Source organism: Sparus aurata, chromosome 4, assembly GCF_900880675.1.
Source record: "Sparus aurata chromosome 4, fSpaAur1.1, whole genome shotgun sequence".
In the NCBI taxonomy this organism is placed as follows: Eukaryota; Metazoa; Chordata; class Actinopteri; order Spariformes; family Sparidae; genus Sparus; species Sparus aurata.
This window is the reverse complement of record NC_044190.1, coordinates 16,144,869-16,163,291: the sequence shown is the minus strand read 5'-3', so window position 1 is coordinate 16,163,291 and position 18,423 is coordinate 16,144,869. Positions and strand designations below refer to the sequence as shown.

Below are 18,423 nucleotides of genomic sequence, written 5' to 3'. Positions count from 1 at the left end.
ATCTGATTACTGGTTCGGAAATATTAACGCATTTCAAACAACTCGCAACTGTAGTCGAGAACGTCAGTTATAACAGCCCACGCATTAAACAGTTGTTGGGTTTAAATCGGTCCAGCTGTGACTTTACTGAGGTTCACCCAGTGTGAGCAGCAGGAGGACGGTAGGCTCACCTCCCAGAACATGGCACTGAATCGCTGGAAACTGATTTAGGGAAAGTCATCAAATTACTTAGCATAAATATATTAATACAAAATAATTGCAGTTCTTTCAATATCTTCCATGTCATGGGGCCCAGTGACTCCAGCAGCAGATTGTATTAGTAAACTGGACGAATGAGACACAGCTATGTTTATTGTACTTTAGTGCTTCCTCTATTTTATATGAATATTAATATGCAGAAATCTAAAATAACAAAAATGTCAAATGTAAACTGTACCAAAAGACTGCTGCGACAAGTCAAGGTAACACATCCATCCTACTTATCGTTCATTTATCGTTATCGAGGTGAGTTGCTCAATATATCGTAATATTGATTTGAGGCCATATCGCCCAGCCCTAATCTGAATGTTCCACAAACTAACTCATAGTTTTCTCCAAAATAGGGCTAAATACACTCAGTCTGATTTAATCCTCGACCCTTACAGGAAGGCTGGTTTCCCATTGGTCAGAAGTAGTTTATAGTTTAACTGTCAAGGTGTCAGGGAGGATTCAACAAAAGTGCTTGTTGGATGGTCAAACACCGTCTGAAACCCCGTCCACCCACACCTTTTTGATATGGGATTTTAGGGAGTTGCGTCTGACAGTTTCTGTAACTTCCAGAAATTCACACCCACTTCATGCACTTAGTCGAGTGTGTTGGAATGATACGTTAGTCAGCATATAAACTTATTTCTAGAGCTCTCTCTTTAGTTTTCACATAATTACTTCCATCTCTTTTTGTGTGACAAGAACAGAACACACTGTCTTTGAGTCTAAATACCTGGAATACATTTGAGTGCTTTTGCCTTCAGATGTGATCAGATGACACTTTGTACAAACTACTTCAGTTCTGGCATAGTGGCACCTTAGAAACATTAAAACACAGTACAGGAAGCTATCAGTAATCTATCAGAAAAATGTCTGAGGGATCTTGACTGAAAAAATGTCCATGTGTTGGTGTAGTATTAGCATACTGATCCTTAAAATACTTATTTTGCTTTCAACTATCAACCCTGGTATTGATCCCAAACTCCAGGATTAAATGGGCTATAAAAATACCAGACTCAAGACAGACAGTCCTCCTGACTTATGCAGAAACAGGAGGCCTAATATAAGTGTGGTTGAGGATACAAATCTAAGTGTTTTAATTTGGCGACAATATTACTGTAGAGAACATTTCAGACTTGAAAATATTCTCTATCTTGCCATGCACTAGTAATACACGTTTAACATGAGCTAGATGTCCAACCATTAGCTGAATCAGAAGCATTATGATTAGCCTACATCAATTACTGTGGAAGACATTAGAGGAGACATACTATGCTAATTTTAACTTTAAAGACCTTTTACATGCACAAAATAATATATAAAAAAGTGAAGGAAAGGAAACAAACTGAAAAGCATTATAGATCTGCTTTAAAACCTGCTGCAAGAAAAATGCAAAAGGTGTTTCACCTTTCTTTACATGGTTTGGTCCACCATTTTTTAACACTACACAGTAAATGGGCATTTTTCATGGATGACCAGGTCCGAATTGTAATGTTCAAATGTCATTTTCAGCAATCCATAAGTGAAAAGGGAGATTTCAAATCTGCAGTGCCTTTAAATTCTTAACCAATTTGAATTCAGAGGGGTTTTACTAAAGACAGTTTGAGCTCCAGCAGCTTGTGTGATGTCTTAATTAAATATACTGGCTGCTGTACATTAGGAGATGTTGTTTCACTAGACAGTTAACCTTGAGTCTGGAGATAAAAGACGCATTTGCCATTCATCCCAACAGCCCTGATGACGCAGTAAGCCAGAAGTCCCTCCCCTGCTGTGAACTTTCAGCACTGTGACATTGACAGTGTTTTACTCTCAAACCCTTTCATTTATCCGAACAACTCCTCCACCTTGCCTCTTTAATCACACCTCCATTGATAGAAAACTGAATGGATTTTCAAAACACTGCCTTCTACTGTTACCACCACAATCGATGGCAGAGCTGAGGCAAGCTCGCCTGGGGCCCAAGTACGCAGGTTCGTCAAGGAGAACCAATGATGGATGGCCCCTGGCAGGAGGTAATCTATAATTTATCACTGCTGTGTGTAAGTGTTAGACAGCTGAGACAAACAGAGAGAGATAAGGAGAGACAGAAACAGAAGGATGCCCAAAGAGAGAGACAGGCGAAGACATAGATGAAACTCTTCTTCATTTCTTTGAGATTTTTCATCATTTCTCAGGTGTGCTGCAGCATCACAGCACGAGTCAAAGCTGCTGTTTCTGAGATGACATTAGGCCACAGAGTCTTTGAATGTGTTTGTGTGTGTGTCTGTGTGTGTGTGTTGTACACCTCTGTGGATAGGGGATATTTCTACATGCCCATGTTGCATTAATGATTTAGATGGATTGGCTACATTACATCTGATTGAATGACCTAATTTTTTTAAAATGAAGGTCGCTTTACAAACAGTAGTAACTAGAGCCTGACCGATATAATGCTCAGCCGAAATTATCAGACATTATTGGCCCATCACAGATATATCGTCTCAGCATATATGTTGGCCGATGTGCGAGGATTTTATGTTTCATTAAAGAACATAGTGCATAAGAAAATGCTTGGGGTCATTCAAAATGATTAAATTCCCAGTGACGTTGACTATTTCAGTGCACCTTTTGGACTATAAGGTTTATTGTTGACCTGTTAAACATCCTGCCTTCTTGACATATCTTTGTCACTACTGTTAAATCCATTTATATAAGCACATTTTATAAGAATATCAGTCAATGTATATAAATATTAGATTTATTTTACTCCCTAATATCCGTATCTGTCGGGCTCTACTTGTATCCAGTATATCTATGTGTGAATGAATTTCCATAACAGGTCAATAACATTATATGCTATATGCTGAGCAGGACAGGTGATCTCTGCTGTTTGACTCAGTAAGTTATAGTAATGAAATTGTAAATATGTAAGAATTGGCCACCTGTCAAAATTCATACTCAAAATAAATAGGTGGCAGCATATAGGAGTCACATAATTGCTGCTGCCTGTAGCTGTCCTTAGCTAGTAAATTAGCAGTTCGGAATAGGAGCTTGAAAGTGTTACACCGCTAGAACAAGACCTTTGGGCAGAGACAGGGCAGGGTTGCTTGTTACCGTGCCAAGTATATTAAAGGAGAACTTCGGTCGATTTAAACATGCAGCTTCATTGCTCAAGCTACCCTTGACTTGCCAGTACCGAAGACGCGAACAAATTTGGTCCAGCCATTACAGAACTCCGTGAACGGAGATGTAGCATTGAACGCTAACAGCATGGGGTCAGAACTTCACACTGTGTTTTAAGCGTCTTAACATGCTCCACATCTCACACCAAAAGGTATGCAACATCAGCAGACACCTTAGCACACAGCACTGTAGCGTGTATGACTCAAAATGAATAAAAAAGTAGTTAAAACAGTGTGTTTGTGCAAGCAGCCACGTACCTGTTTGTTGACATCCGTGTCTTCCGGTAGCTAGACCAAACTAGTCAATCCGTCGAGCGTGCACTTACTCCCTCACTGGCGGAGACGGAAACGTAATCCAGCATTTTCGTGTTTATGTTCATAATGTACATGTCCATGTTACAGCCTGTCATGAGCCATGAGCCTTACAATAGCCTGTTAAGCCTGTTAAGTGCACACTCGATGGATATGCTAGTTTGGTCTAGCTACCGGAGGACGCGGATGTCAACAAACAGGTAAGTAGCTCCTTGCTCAAACACACTCTTTTAACTACTTTTTTATTCATTTTGAGTCATACACGCTACAGTGCTGTGTGCTAAGGTGTCTGCTGATGTTGCATAACTTTTGGTGTAAGATGTGGAGCATGTTAAGATGCTTAAAACACAGTGTAAAGTTCTGACCCCATGCTGTTAGCGTTCAATGCTACATCTCCATTCACGGAGCTCTGTAATGGCTGGACCAAATTTGTTCGCGTCTTCGGTACTGGCAAGTCAAGGGTAGCTTGAGCAATGAAGCTGCATGTTTAAATCGACCGAAGTTCTCCTTTAAGTATATAGCTGCAACATAATACATAGACATCTCTATATCAAAACTGTTATAAGTCACAATCTGATCTTACATATTGCCCCTTAGAGTTAAGACAGCTGGCATAACTTTTTATAAACTACCCCACACATATTTTCAGCATTTCTTTTTTTTCTTTTAATGAATAATTGGCCAACATATTGTTTATTCCCATACAGTGTCTGTGTTAAGCTAATATATACCAAAACATCAGTCAATTTATCACCTTTACCAACTTCCAACAAGCCAGAGCGCCCTCCCCTCCCCCCCAAGAGGAAAATAATTTAAACCACGCAAACCCAACAGTAGATCCAAATGAAATTTTAATTTAACTATTGACAAATGCACTCAAGTAATCAATTATTCAACTTAAAATTATTGATTTTCTCCCTCTTGGTCTCTCCCATGCTCCCTCTTCCCTCCCATCGGTGAGGTAAACAGAAGGAGGTCAGAGGTCAACAAGCCCTCAAGATGCTCATCATTCACACAGCAGCCAAACGTCAAAGGGCAAAGGGTGCTGGGAGTCATTACCAGCCTCTCTGCATATGTGTGTGTGTGTGTGTGTGTGTGTGTCTGTTTGTGTGGTGAAATGGTGTCATATTTTTTCGAGGAGTGAAATTTCTTTTACACTTTAAAATTCAGAATTTGTCATGTTCAAACACACATCCACACTGAGACACTGAGTCGGTGTGTTTGTCTGCAATCTTGACAAGTGCTTCAGTTCCAGCCAAGCGTGGAGGATTGTCTCCCTGTCTCTAAATATAATAAATGAAATAAAACCAGTGCATCACAGGGAGAAATAAAATTTATTGGGAGGTGTAAGACAGACCAGGGTGAAAGAATGAAAAGAAAGAAAGAAGCATGAAATAATAAGTAGTTTGGGGAGGCAGGGAAATTTACTGGGCATGGAGATGAAAAATTCATAGCTGGCTCGCAGCAGACAGACCCCCCATCAGGAAGTGATTCAATGTCTGGCTGCTGATACAGTATGTGGGTCAAGAGATGAGGAGGAGAAATTGCTGGATGACGGACTGATAAGAAAAAACACTCTGAGGAGAAAGAACCAACCTATATCTGCTGTACATACACACATCGGTGACTAATCCATCCTATCATCATCCTTTGTTCTTTGCTTACTGATACTTACATACTTTTGGACACAAATCTACTTTTCGAAAGGTATTTAATGTACTTATCTTAACCAAAACCGTGATCTTAAGCCTTACCAAGTAGTTTTGGTGCCGAAACTTAACCAAAACATAAGCAAACTGTGACCATTTCACAACATCCATCATCACAGCATAACAAACAAGATGCACAGTGAGGATCTGTGTTGTTGCCATTAGACAAACCTCCAATAATGCCATCACCTTTGTACTATTCATACAAAAGAATTAGATTGTTTGAATAAGCCATCTTCTAATTGTCAGGCCAACTAGCACGGTGGCTTGATGGATGGAAAAATCATTCAGTCCGTCAGAGCAACACTTTGCTCCAAAGTGATATATTACGACACCACAGGATTAATCGGAGCGATCCCTTGAATCTCCAGCAAGTCAAAATGCTCAATGACTTGCAAAATGCATGGCCAATCTCCTCTCAGCATGCTAACTGCTTGATGCACTAAGCATGCTAACTCTTGTATTTCTAAGTGTTTAGACAATATATGCAAGGCAAATGATAAAAAAGGGGAGTTGCATACATAGTAAAAGAAGCAACAGAGCATATTTCTCAAATAGCCAAACTATTCCGTTTACTGTTTATGACCAAAGTCTGCTGTATTGATCAGCTTCCTGCACTAACTTTCTCTTCTGGCACTTGTGAGCAGCCTATCAAAGCTCTAGTTCAAAAATAGCTTTAAACAAATGATCCAAGCTTTCAAGAGCTAGATAAAGGGCAAACTGCTATCACATCAACAATTCCAACAACAAAACAGACAATTATAGCTCTGAGGGAAAAAGAAAGACCTTGTATTGATCTTTAGATGAAAGTAAGTCACTAAAATGACACTGCCATGTGTTGTCTCCATCAGGAACACGTCACTCCCTGTACTATTCCTGTCCCGGGCACAGAGTGTTAAGTGTGATTAAACTGAATCACCAAACAGACACAGACAGAGTGATGGAACGACTGGCATGCAGCATACATCCAACACAGGTCAGTCTGCGCATGCGGAGCCTTCTGAGTCATTATGGGTAAACAGAGAGACTAAAAGTGGACTTTCAGTGAATCTCACCCCTGACACCACCCTGACTAATGGAACTGGCTTTAACTATATAACAAACTTTTCTCTAAAGGTGTAACACTGTGCAAAAGCTGTTTAAGTATAAGCCAGGAACATCAAACACTCAAAATGCATTTTTTTTTTTTTTTTAAATTCTAGAAAATGATCATATCTTTCGTCACAACAATGGCAATGTAAACTGTAGAAAAAACAGCTTCCAAATGACATTGCAATCTAACAGAAAGCTGGCCAATGTATTGCAGAAAAGAATAAGCCAGGTTCAGCTTGCACAAGCTCCATTTAAATGAAAGAGAGGGCCGTGTTTTTTCTTGCAGGGTTCATGTCCATCTGAAAGCGGCCCAACCATCGCAGGAACACTACACGAACACGCCCAGGTCAGCATATCAGGAGGTTTTCCTGTACCATTCTGCCAACATCATGTGAATGCAGCGATGACTCCTTAAACAGCCATTTGAAGAAGTGATGTACTAACAAAATGCTCTACCTTTAGAGAAAAGTCCTCACTGGCAAACTTTAAAAGGTCCTCGCAGAGATAGAAATATAGAAGCACACACCAGCACACATATACCCACCAGGCAGCAATACACAGATACATAAATACACATGCTGAAATAGACACTACGTACTACACCCCACGTTCTGCCTGGCAAGCAGCTGTGGGGTATTTTGGGTTCACACACACACACACACACACACACACACACACACACACACACACACACACACACACACACACACACACACACACACACACACACACACACACACACACACACACACAAATCAAAGAAAGAAGCAGAATAAACTAAGGGCAAAGGTCAGAGAGTGTTGACCGTGGGAGTGCTAACCTCTCCAGTGTGTGTGTGTGTGTGTGTGTGTGTGTGTTTGTGTGTGAGTGCAACCGCCAAGCAACTCATTCAGACTCAAAACAAACATCTCATTGCACATGGCTACGTCAAACATCTGTCTGCTTTAATAACTCGTCTCCCCCGGAGCCTGACATAAGGGGTCAGGAGTGTGTTTGTGTGTGACGGTGTGTATCAACTTGACCACCATTTGTTTGGTTGGTTGGTTGCGCCTGCAAGAAAGATCGAGTGTACTTACGGCAGTCCTGCTCGTCTGAGTCGTCCTCGCAGTCGTTGTCGCCGTCACACACCCAGGAGCGACGGATACATTTGCCGTTGTCGCAGTGGAAGTCTAGCGGCGAGCAGGTGGGAAGCACTGTAAACAAACAAGGCCAGAGAACAAGTCTGTCAAACAAACTGAAAGGAGAGGAAGGGAGAGGTGATTTATTACTATTCATCAATGTTCCCATAATGTTTAACACCATATTGCAGGTCTGAGTGATGTTTAATTGCAGTGCGGATGTTAGAGAACATTTTCTCTGAGACATGGCTGGTAAAAGTTCAAATCTCTCCATACATTGCATCAATATAAGTTATTCTTTATAAATGCATGAGATAAGAGTGTTCATAGGGTGAGAAGAACATGTTTTGCATCTATCCAGGATTGTATTGGTGTCTGCTCAACATGAGGCTCTGATACATAATGAGTAAAATGTTGTCCTTGGTTGTTTAAAGTCTGTTAAACAGAGCAATACATCGAAAAAGCCACAAGAAACACACAGTATGTATACAGTCACATCAATTTGATGTATAGCCAATATTTTTTTTAAGCAAAAATGCCAAAAACAAATAAAATGCTTCAGAATCTGAAATGGGAATACTTCATCATCATTTATGATATTACTCTAAGCATCTTTTTGGATTTATTATGGATAAAACAAGCAATTTAAACATGACAACTTGGAGTCTAGGAGGTTGTAATTGGCATTTTTCACTACTTACAAAACATTCACCACAAATAGACTTATAGAAAAAATAATCAGCAAGACCTGAATCAACATGCACTAAAGAAAGTAAATGCAAACAAAGTTGATGTCAATCCAATGCAGAGATACAGCTGCATCGCTGCTGGCATCAGTAAAGGTCACAGTTTGACAGACAGTTTTATATTCTCTATCTGTTCTCTGGTCATCCAGAGTCCTCCTCTCTGCCACCTTTGTACCCTGAGACCCAGAGAGCAGCACTGAGCTCAGCTCAGCGCATTCCTCCTTAACTTCATATCCGCTCTAAGTGCAGCTACTTGCTATCTAAGCAGAGCCCGAATGACTGGCCCTTTGTCATCCGCAGACAGAGCTAATTTAATTACAGGCCAGAGAGGGAGGGGAAGGGTGGAGAAGGGAGGAGAGGAGAGGGAGCAGCAACTCCTTACTGTGGACTCTCACTCGTCTGTCAATACCAGATATGAAGTATTGACGGACCAACACAGACTTTATGAAAAATGTATGACGTCACGCCCTGAGTTAACCAGCGAGGCAGACAGGCAGACGAGTCGGGGATCAGTGAGTGAATTAAGTAAGTGCATGTGAGTCTGTGTGCGTGTGTGTGTCTGGGTGTGGCTCTGGTCTCCAGGGGAAGTAAAGCCCCACTGACCCACATACCCCTGCATGATATTACATTATTCAGAGAGCAACACAAAGAAAGAAGCAGAGACATGAGCAACCATAACTTTGTCACTTGCCCAGTTGCTCTCCCCTCCAATCCCTAATTCCCTTCACATTCTGATGAACTCTGCCTAAATGGCAAGATCATACTGGTGGTTTGGCTCAAACGTCACCCAATGCATCTCTGTAAACAACTGATAAGATTACCTCACTTTCTTTCTTTATTTGCTTCCAGGTAGCCAATGGCTTTAATTCACTTCAAAATGTTGTGAAAACGTATCGAGACTAGAGAGATGCTTGGGAGTCATTCTCCAACACAGAAAGAAATTAACCACCTTTGTATTTTTGTTCACGATTAGTCGGGCGTCCAGAGAAAATCAGTCAACATCTGACTAAAACCATGACGTAGAAAGCAGAGAAAAGTGTTTAAGAGGGTGAAATAAAAAAAAGTTTGCTAACATACATCTAGAATTCAAAATCAGTTAGGAGTAAATGGTCAACAGAAAAATCTGAAATATTTTTGATAGTCAATGGAAAAAAGTGAAATCAAATAAGTGGTTTTGTTGGTCAAGTTAGGGTCACAGAGATCCACTAGTGAAAAACTCCAGTGAGTCCCGACACCTGCACACTGTCCAGAACCTTCTCTTTGTCAAACTGAAGCAGTTTGCTGCCTTCAGGATGCATCTCTGTCCGGGTGTCAGCAGATTTATGGCCTCAACTGCAGGGGGGAGAAAATGCTGCTTTTCAACATTTCAATAAATAATTCAGCTAATCTGAAGAGAAAAAGAGCGTGGCACGCACATGGGAGCATGCACACACACAAGCACGTCGCTGCACAGGCTAAACAAACGAACGCTCGTCCAGAGAGCAGAATTGTTTGGGCACACAAATAGCTAGAGATGCCAAATGTATGTAAATAAATACTCTCACTCCTTTGTTTTTTTTCAAAATCTTATTATTGAAAAATACAGTTACATATTTCCAATTACAGGGATACACTTATCCTTATTTTTTTTTTTACATGTATACGTAAACAGTCACATACACACATCAAACAAAAAGCAAAAACAGTGGATACCCCCCCACCCACCCATGCCCCAACTCAGCACATCACGACCAACACGCACACCACTGGCCGTTGCAATGCAATATAAAATGTACAATGGTAATAGGCAGAAACTCAATCAGGCAGCACCTCCAAACTAGAGAATTCTCAAGCTTTAAAAAAAAACATCACATCTTTAAGCCACCGGGAGACAGAGGGACATTTAACAGACTTCAGATGCAACAACAATAAACGCCTTGCAAGTAAGGATGTGAAAGCTATAATATCCTTTTGTGTAGAGTTGAGTGCAAGTAAGGGGTTAGGAATCCCGAATATAGCAATCAGAGGGCAAGGTTGGAGATTTACAGCAAGAACAGTTGACATAATAACAAAATAACCGGCCCAAAAATCTTTCAGCACGGGACATAGAAAAAACATATGACTGAAGTGGCAAGGAGAGCTACGACATTTATCACATTTGTCTTCCAGTTCCGGATATAGTACAGACAGTCTAGACTTGGAAAAATGCACCCTGTGTAAAACCTTAAATTGAATAAGTGCAAGACGTGCACAAGAAGTTGTAGATTTTACCCTCTCTACGGCCCTTCCCCAGGACTCCTCGTGTATTTGTATTCCAAGTTCCTCTTCCCATGTACACTTAAGTTTAACATTTGAATGGTCGTTAAAAGCCAAAATAATATTGTACAATTTTGAAGTGATTCCTCTGTGATGAGGAGTGAATGATAACATTGTTTCCCACTGCTGTTCCGGTGGTAAAGAGGGAAAATTAGGGAAACACTTAGTAACAAAACCGCGAGTTTGAAAATAACGAAATAGATGACTAACAGGGAGGCCGTAGCGAGATGACAAATTTGCAAAGCTATCAAATACACCAGACTGCTGAAGAAGACATGCTGCGGTATTAATGGGAAAACACTCACTTTTCGCCAAATTTAATTTATAACCTGAAAAGAAGCTTAAGTCCTCCAGAATACTCAAGACAGTGGGGATAGAGAATGTAGGATCAGTTATATATAACAACAAATCATCCGCATACAGCGATAATTTATATTCAATTCCATTACGGGTGATTCCTTTAACTAAGGAGGAGGATCTTAATGTGATAGACAGAGGCTCGACAGCTATAGCGAAGAGCAAGGGCGACAAAGGACAACCTTGGCGAGTTCCGCGACCAAGAGCAAAATAATCAGAATAAACATCATTAGTATGGACACTGGCTTTAGCGGACGAATAAAGAAGGCGAATCCAGGAAATAAATTTATCACCAAAACCGAATTTTTTTAAAACTGCAAACAAGTACTCCCACTCTACCCTATCGAATGCTTTTTCGGCATCTAAAGAAATCACAATTTCGGGAAGCTCAGCCGAGTGTTCTGAGTAAATTATGTTGAAAAGTGTACGGGTATTAAAAAACAATTGACGACCCTTTATAAAACCATTTTGCTCCTCTGATATAATCTCAGGGAGTACATTCTCTAAACGAGTTGCAATTACTTTAGCCAACACCTTAACATCAGCATTAAGCAGCGATAATGGTCTGTAGGAACTACAGGAGGTTGGATCTTTGTCCTTTTTGAGAAGGAGCACTATGGTGGCTTGTGTCAAAGTTGGAGGTAATGAACCACTTTCTAAGGATTCATTGAATACAGATAGAAGTAGTGGCGCCAATTTACCAATAAATGTTTTGAAAAAATTCAATCGGAATCCCATCAGGGCCTGGAGCTTTATTAGACTGCATAGCTTTAATAGCATTTGACACTTCTTCAAGGGAGAGGGGAGAGTCCAATTGCTGTGAAGTATTAATATCAATGACTGGATTTGAGAGGTTCTGAAGAAATTTGTTCATTTTAATGTTGTCTGTAGGAAATTCAGATTTATATAATGAAGAGTAAAATGATTTAAAAGTAGCATTAATTTCCAAGGGATCTGTAGTAATAGTGTCATGAGCGTTCTTAATACTAGGTATCAAACGGGAAGTGGCTTGACGTCGTAACTGATGTGCCAGTAAGCGACTTGCCTTGTCACCGTGTTCGTAGTATGAGCCACGAGTACGTAGTAACAAGCGCTCTGCTTCCTTAGTTGACAAGAGATCGAATTCTGCTTGCAAATCGAGACGCTGCTTAAGTAGTTCGGCAGAAGGGTTCAGCACATAACTTTGATCAAGGTTACTAATTGCAGATGTAAGTTCATTAAGCCTAGCATTATTATTTTTATTAGACAGGGCAGAGTAAGAAATAATTTGACCTCGAAGGTAGCTCTTAAGTGTCTCCCATAGCAATGAATATGAAGAGGAGTCATTTTGATTGAAAGACAAGAACTCATCGATAGAATTTGAGATGAGTTCGCAAAATGTTTTATCTGCCAAAAGAAGAGAATTGAATCTCCACAGTGGTGGGCTACGTTTATAAGTAGAAAGTTGAATATCTAAAAGCAAAGGTGAATGGTCAGAAATTACTATACCTAAATAGTCAGACGACTTTACACATGAATTAAGAGCACTGTCAATAAAAAAATAATCAATCCTAGAGTATGAGAGGTGCACCTGAGAGAAAAAAGAAAATTTTTTAATAGAAGGGTTACGAGATCTCCATGGATCAATGAGACCATTCTGTTTAAAAAAATCAGAGAATGTTTTAGACATAGCAGATTGAGTCAGATTACGGGGATTAGACCGATCCAAAATTGGGTCAAAGACACAATTTAGATCCCCTCCGAGGATCAGCAGGTGCGTATTCAAGAAGGGGATATTACTTAGCAATCTATTAGCAAATTCAACATCATCAAAGTTCGGGGCATATGTATTTACTAACAAAACCTTTTTTTGCATCAGGGTACCCACAACTATAAGGTATCTGCCGTTCCTATCAGCAATGACATCAGTGGATGAGAACTGAACTTTTTTATTAATGACAATAGCAACCCCTCTCGCTTTTGAGTTAAAATTTGAGTGGAAGACTTGACCCACCCAAGGGCAAAGTAACCTACGGTGATCTTTAATGCGAAGATGAGTCTCCTGTAAAAATACTATATCAGAGTTTAAACGTTTCAAATGAGTAAAAACTTTGGACCTCTTAACGGGATTACCCATACCTCTGATATTCCAAGAAATAAATCTGAGAGGTGTACCTGACCCAGCAATGCTGGGATCTATATTGCCATTAACCATTTAAATAATGAAAAAACAACAACAAAAATGCATATGTCACTGAGGTGGGACACCCTCCTCCCAAAATACCCCAAAACGCAAACACACCCAAAATCCCCACATAACAACAGAACAAAGGGGACAGCAGTGTTTCCCACAATAACCAAAAGTTGTCCACAATAGTGTTAGAACAACCCGGAGACTAGCAGAACAAGTAGAGGTAAGAGAGAAAACTCCCGCCGACTTCAACTGTGTTTAACAGTACGCGCATGAGTTATAATGAAAAAAAAAAAAAAAAAAAAACTCGCAATACTATATTGTTTCATCTTAGGTGAGCATTCAAAAAATAAATAAAAATTCACCTAAGTAGTACAAATTTCCACAGATCGGATGGATAAGAATGTAAATATGAAATGAAAATAGAAAAATAGAAATGACAATAGAGCAAAAATAATATATTAGGCTACTGATCTAAACAAAAGTGCAAAAACTCAAATGTGGTATAGGCTTATTTTGTAAAGAAGAGGGAAAAATTGCGTTCTATAGACAAACAATAGTAACAGTATACTAATTTAGTTAGTGCAACAAACCCCCACCAGTATGAAGTTAAGGCCACATGTTTTAAGCAGTACACAGGACTATAGAGCTCACCCAGAAATCAAGGTTTTGACATAGTCGCTGGCTTCATCTGCTGAAACTTAGTCCTTCTCAACACCGTTGTATGTGATGCGAAGTCGCGCTGGATGAAACAGGCCGTACCGAGCGCCGTCGATGCCACGAAGTTGCCGCCTGACCTCGTTGAATGCAGCCCGAGCCCGGGCTACCTTGGCCGTGTGGTCAGGGAAGACTGAAATGGTTAGGTCTCTGACTTTGATTTGTTGGAGCTCTCTGGCGCGGCGTAAAATGTCAACACAATCGCTGTGATAATGAAGTCTGCATACAATGGCTCGTGGACACTCACCGGGCTTGGGTTTGGGTTGGAGGGTCCGGTGGGACCGGTCCAGCAGCGGCTCCTGTGTCAGGCCAAAAGCTTCCATAAGTAAGGCGGCGACAGCGGTAGTGGTGCAGGTGTCAGGGCCCTCGGGTACTCCCACTATCCTAATGTTGTTCCGCCGTGACCTGGACTCCAAATCTTCACATTTATTTTCCAGCTTAGCCACGTTAGCAGTGAGGGACTTGATAGTAGTTTTCAACTCGGCGATGTCATCTGAGCACTCAGTGAGCGCGTGCTCCATCTCCCCGACCGTATCTGTTAGCTTGGACACGGTAGCATCGGTAGCTGCTTTATCGTTAGCTAGCTGTGTTTTCACCGCTTGCAGGTCGAGCTTGGTAGTAGACAAAACATCGCCGAGGGTATCTTGGAGTTCCTTCTTAAAAATAGCAGCAATGTCTTTCCGTAGCGTAGTCAGCAACTCGAGCTTGAGGGTAGCAACGTCAGGATTAGCTTGAGTCGAAGCGGCACCTGTAGGAGTGGGCGGCCTACTCGATGGTGTGGTCGCGACCGGACCAGGCTTCAGTTGTGTTTGGATAGTATTGCGAGTATTGCGAGACATTTTACGCAGTCCAAAGTAAAACTTTTCAAGAAAAAATACTGCGGTGTAAGACAGGACGAAAAAAGTAACCTAAAAGCGCAGAAGAATAACAATTTTTATCGAAATCGGCAGGAGCTTCCAAACTCACGTCCTACTCCATTAAAGGCTCGGCAACGCCCCCAATACTCTCACTCCTACTCAAACGGACATGCCGTGGGTAGGTCCTATATACTGGTATCAGGTGGATCAGCAAGGAGCATGCTGGGAGGTTGATGAGGTCTCCAGGCCCTTTGATCTCTCTTATCACACAGATTCTGCTCAGCTCAGCGCTACTCTTCTCGCTAGCACTGCATTCCTCTGAGGCTGACTCACAAACACACGCACACACACATTAATTAACACACTCACAACAGGCCTCCTAACCTTAACTTTGTCCACCACGTGCTGTTTGTTGCATTCAACCTTAAAAGAAAAGGGCTGAGTCTGTGTGCTTAATTTGACAACACATTGATGATGTAGATATTTTAACGAAGAGTGCGGACAGGACTACACCGAAGTAAAACCGCATCATAGCTGTCGTTATATCTCACAAGCTACCGACAACAGACGCACAACACATGATATTCTATTCTACTTCCTACTCTGGTGATGCTTCATTAAATATGCAATGTTCTCACATCCTCCTGAGCATCTTCACGTAACAGTCGCGGTCGATATACATGCATTCCATTTTCAAAACATTTTAGAAGCAGTCTGAAACATGCTGAAGCGTAACAACACATTCGACTTGTTCATTCACAGCCCAGAAGGATCCATCCGTGTATTACAATAACTCACACACAGACACACACACTCTGACCTTCACCAATGAGCTTTTCTCATCCGAGCTACAAAATTCCCACTTGCATTCCACAGGCCATTCCCACACACACACACACACGCACCAACGCACACACACACACACACACGCACACACACTGAGGAAACCAGACAGTGACTGTAGAGGCCTCTTTGAGACATTGTTCAAAACAAATGCGGTGACTAAAAGACATAGCTCGATATTTGCGATGTTAATTTGCCCTTATTTTAGATGTTTAACTTGCTAAACATTTTTATTAAAAACAGAGAACAAAGATCCAAATATCAAACATGGAGCCAAGATGAAAAAAAGGACAGACATAAATTTTCAGTAGAGATGAAGGTAATCTGAAGGTGAACAGACCAGTTTTGGACTGAAAGGGAAAACCTTTATTTAAGCCTTTGGGTTTGAGTGAAAAATTCTTGTCAGATGTACAGACTCCTCTGTCCTGCTGGGAGATTTCCCACTGACCCAATATAACAGTTTAAAGTATAATCTGTAGTGAGTCTGGAGTTTCTTTCAGAAAGATATGTTGTAGTGCTGTTATTACCTCTAGAGATAAGTGGGAAAATATGTGTTTTGTTATGTGAGTGTGCAAGGCCTTTAAAGGCTCATAATATTTGGCTTTATTGAAAAACATTTAGCAGCGCTGTAAAAGGATTCTCACACAGGTATGTTATCACCACCTAACAAGTTGCAGATCAAATAGTCCACAGTAGGTAAGGTCTTGATGCACCAAGAAAAGAAAACAAAATGAGCTGTTTATTAGGCACCAGAATCCCATCAATCCCGTATTTTTTTTTTTTATTCAACAACTGAAAATAACAACCCCCCATCAATTTTGTATGCGTGCTGACTGTATTTATGAGTAACAATGTGTGTGTGCCTGGCTTGCATTCGCTGGTGTGTGTTTCATGTCTTTAGGAGGTTGTATGTGTGCGTCTTTAAGTGGCCTTGAGCAGCAGAGTTAATGGCATCCCCTTTACTATAGAGCAGCTGAATCAAGTGGCTCTAATGGGACCAATATATCTGCCTAAACAGCCCTTATCACACCAGCTCAACAGATGGGAGGATGGACAGACCAAAGACAAAAAGAATGAGAATGAAGGAAAAGAGAGAGGACACCCTGAGTGAAAAACAGATGTGGACTCCAGAGAGCGGTGGAGGAGTCTGCAAGTCTAACGAGAATATTTCATCCGAGGAGCTTTAATAAGGGTTTTCTCTTTCAGTCCAAAACAGGTCGGTTCACCTCCAGATTACTGTCGTCTCCACTGGAAACATTCATTCGCAGGGGAGATCTGTGTCTAGGTTTATTATATTTGACTCCATGTTTGACAGCAAGTACCTATTACGCACAGACAAAAACACACTGGAGGCTGACATTTTTTCGAGAAACCTGTGGGTCACAGGATTCCTGTGGAATTCCCATGAGATCGGAGTCAAGTTCATTATCCCTTGACAGGAACAAAGCAGGAGAAAAGGTCAAAAGAAGCATCATTAGGTCAGGTTTTACGTTTACAAATGGAGTTATTATAAACATTAATTAGGTATTTTAAAAATAATTGTAGACATTATGTCTTCTTAAATTATTCTTTTTTTATTCACCCTGTCGACTATGGTGGCTGGTTTGATGAAGCCAACTGACTGGTGTTTGACGTGTACAGTGGATTGACGACTCATGGTGCACATCCATGACGTGAGAGGATGGTGAGAGCATCACATCAAAATAATTGCGGTGAACATTAGTGAAAATCCACTCATGGGTCATCTTCTATCACACACACCCGTCTTCTTCTAGTGTTAAGCAGGAGGAAAAAAACAACACATTTCTGGTAGAAGATCTTGATAAAATGGGTAACATCAGAGTGGACGCTTAACTGTTAGGGGCATGAAATCCAATACGGTTTAGGAAATTACTAGATCCCCATCATTGCATGGTAAAATGATTCTAAAATGGTCTGTATGGTATTAGAAAACCTTTTTTTTTTCCAGAATGTAGAAGTATCCAACTCAAATTATTCCTCTCTGTCCCTCTCATCCGTGTGAGTCTCTCCTCTTTATTTTCCTCTCTTAGCCGGTCCCGACACAGGCAGCTTATCTGATTCTAGGCAGCTCTGGTCGGTAGCCAGCGCATATTTCAGTTCGTCAGAGTGGAGTGGCGCTGCCAGCAGAGTTTTTCTTGGCAATGTGTCCGGCAGCGGCCTGTATGATGGGCTCCCCGCGTCCTCCTCCACCTCTTCCGTAAACAGACCTCCTGCCTCGCCTCAGCTGCAATGCCATTCTGCATTCAGACTTGTCAAAAAACTCTCAGAGTTATGTTAACTAGCTGGCGGAGGCTGACATTAATCGCTATCACCTCATTACAAAGTGTTTTAATAGATCATCCAGCTTTATAATTACTTCTTTTCACTGTCTGTTTTGTAGAAACTAAAGAGCACAAAGATTGAATTTTTTTTTTATAAAAGTATGCCATTTCTCTAGTGAAAGTGGAAAAATAATTCTCCACTAACAAGTCAAAACCCCAATAATAAAATATAAAAGCAAAAAACTGTACTTGTACCAAATGATTTGCAGTCATGCATCAGCGTGTACTGTTTGCCATGACCCTATCATCGCATGATATTTTATTATCCATCAAGGCAGATTAATGTAGAAACATTTGCTTGTTGCTATGACAAATCTCTGCTGAGTCCTCGAAACACTCGAGTGCTGTCATTCAGACAACCCACATATTTTCTTCTTAAGCGGCTCAATGACAGGAAATACTTTAATGCAGTCTTATGATGACATTATAAGACTATTATGATCATCTGTCACTGGCTG

General features: G+C 40.9%; 1 protein-coding gene across 3 annotated transcripts in view; it reads right to left on the bottom strand.

Moving 5' to 3' along the window:
- The window catches only part of lrp4 (low density lipoprotein receptor-related protein 4), a 131,491-nt gene that overhangs the window by 40,867 nt on the left and 72,201 nt on the right, over positions 1 to 18,423 (bottom strand). For 2 of the 3 annotated variants that reach the window (XM_030414467.1, XM_030414468.1), the window contains exon 3: positions 7,597 to 7,713. In XM_030414467.1, coding sequence (XP_030270327.1) covers positions 7,597 to 7,713 — 117 coding nt within the window. Of the gene's footprint in view, positions 1 to 7,596; positions 7,714 to 14,170; positions 14,922 to 18,423 lie in introns of those variants that run through there. The other variant, XM_030414466.1, reaches the window with a different exon arrangement.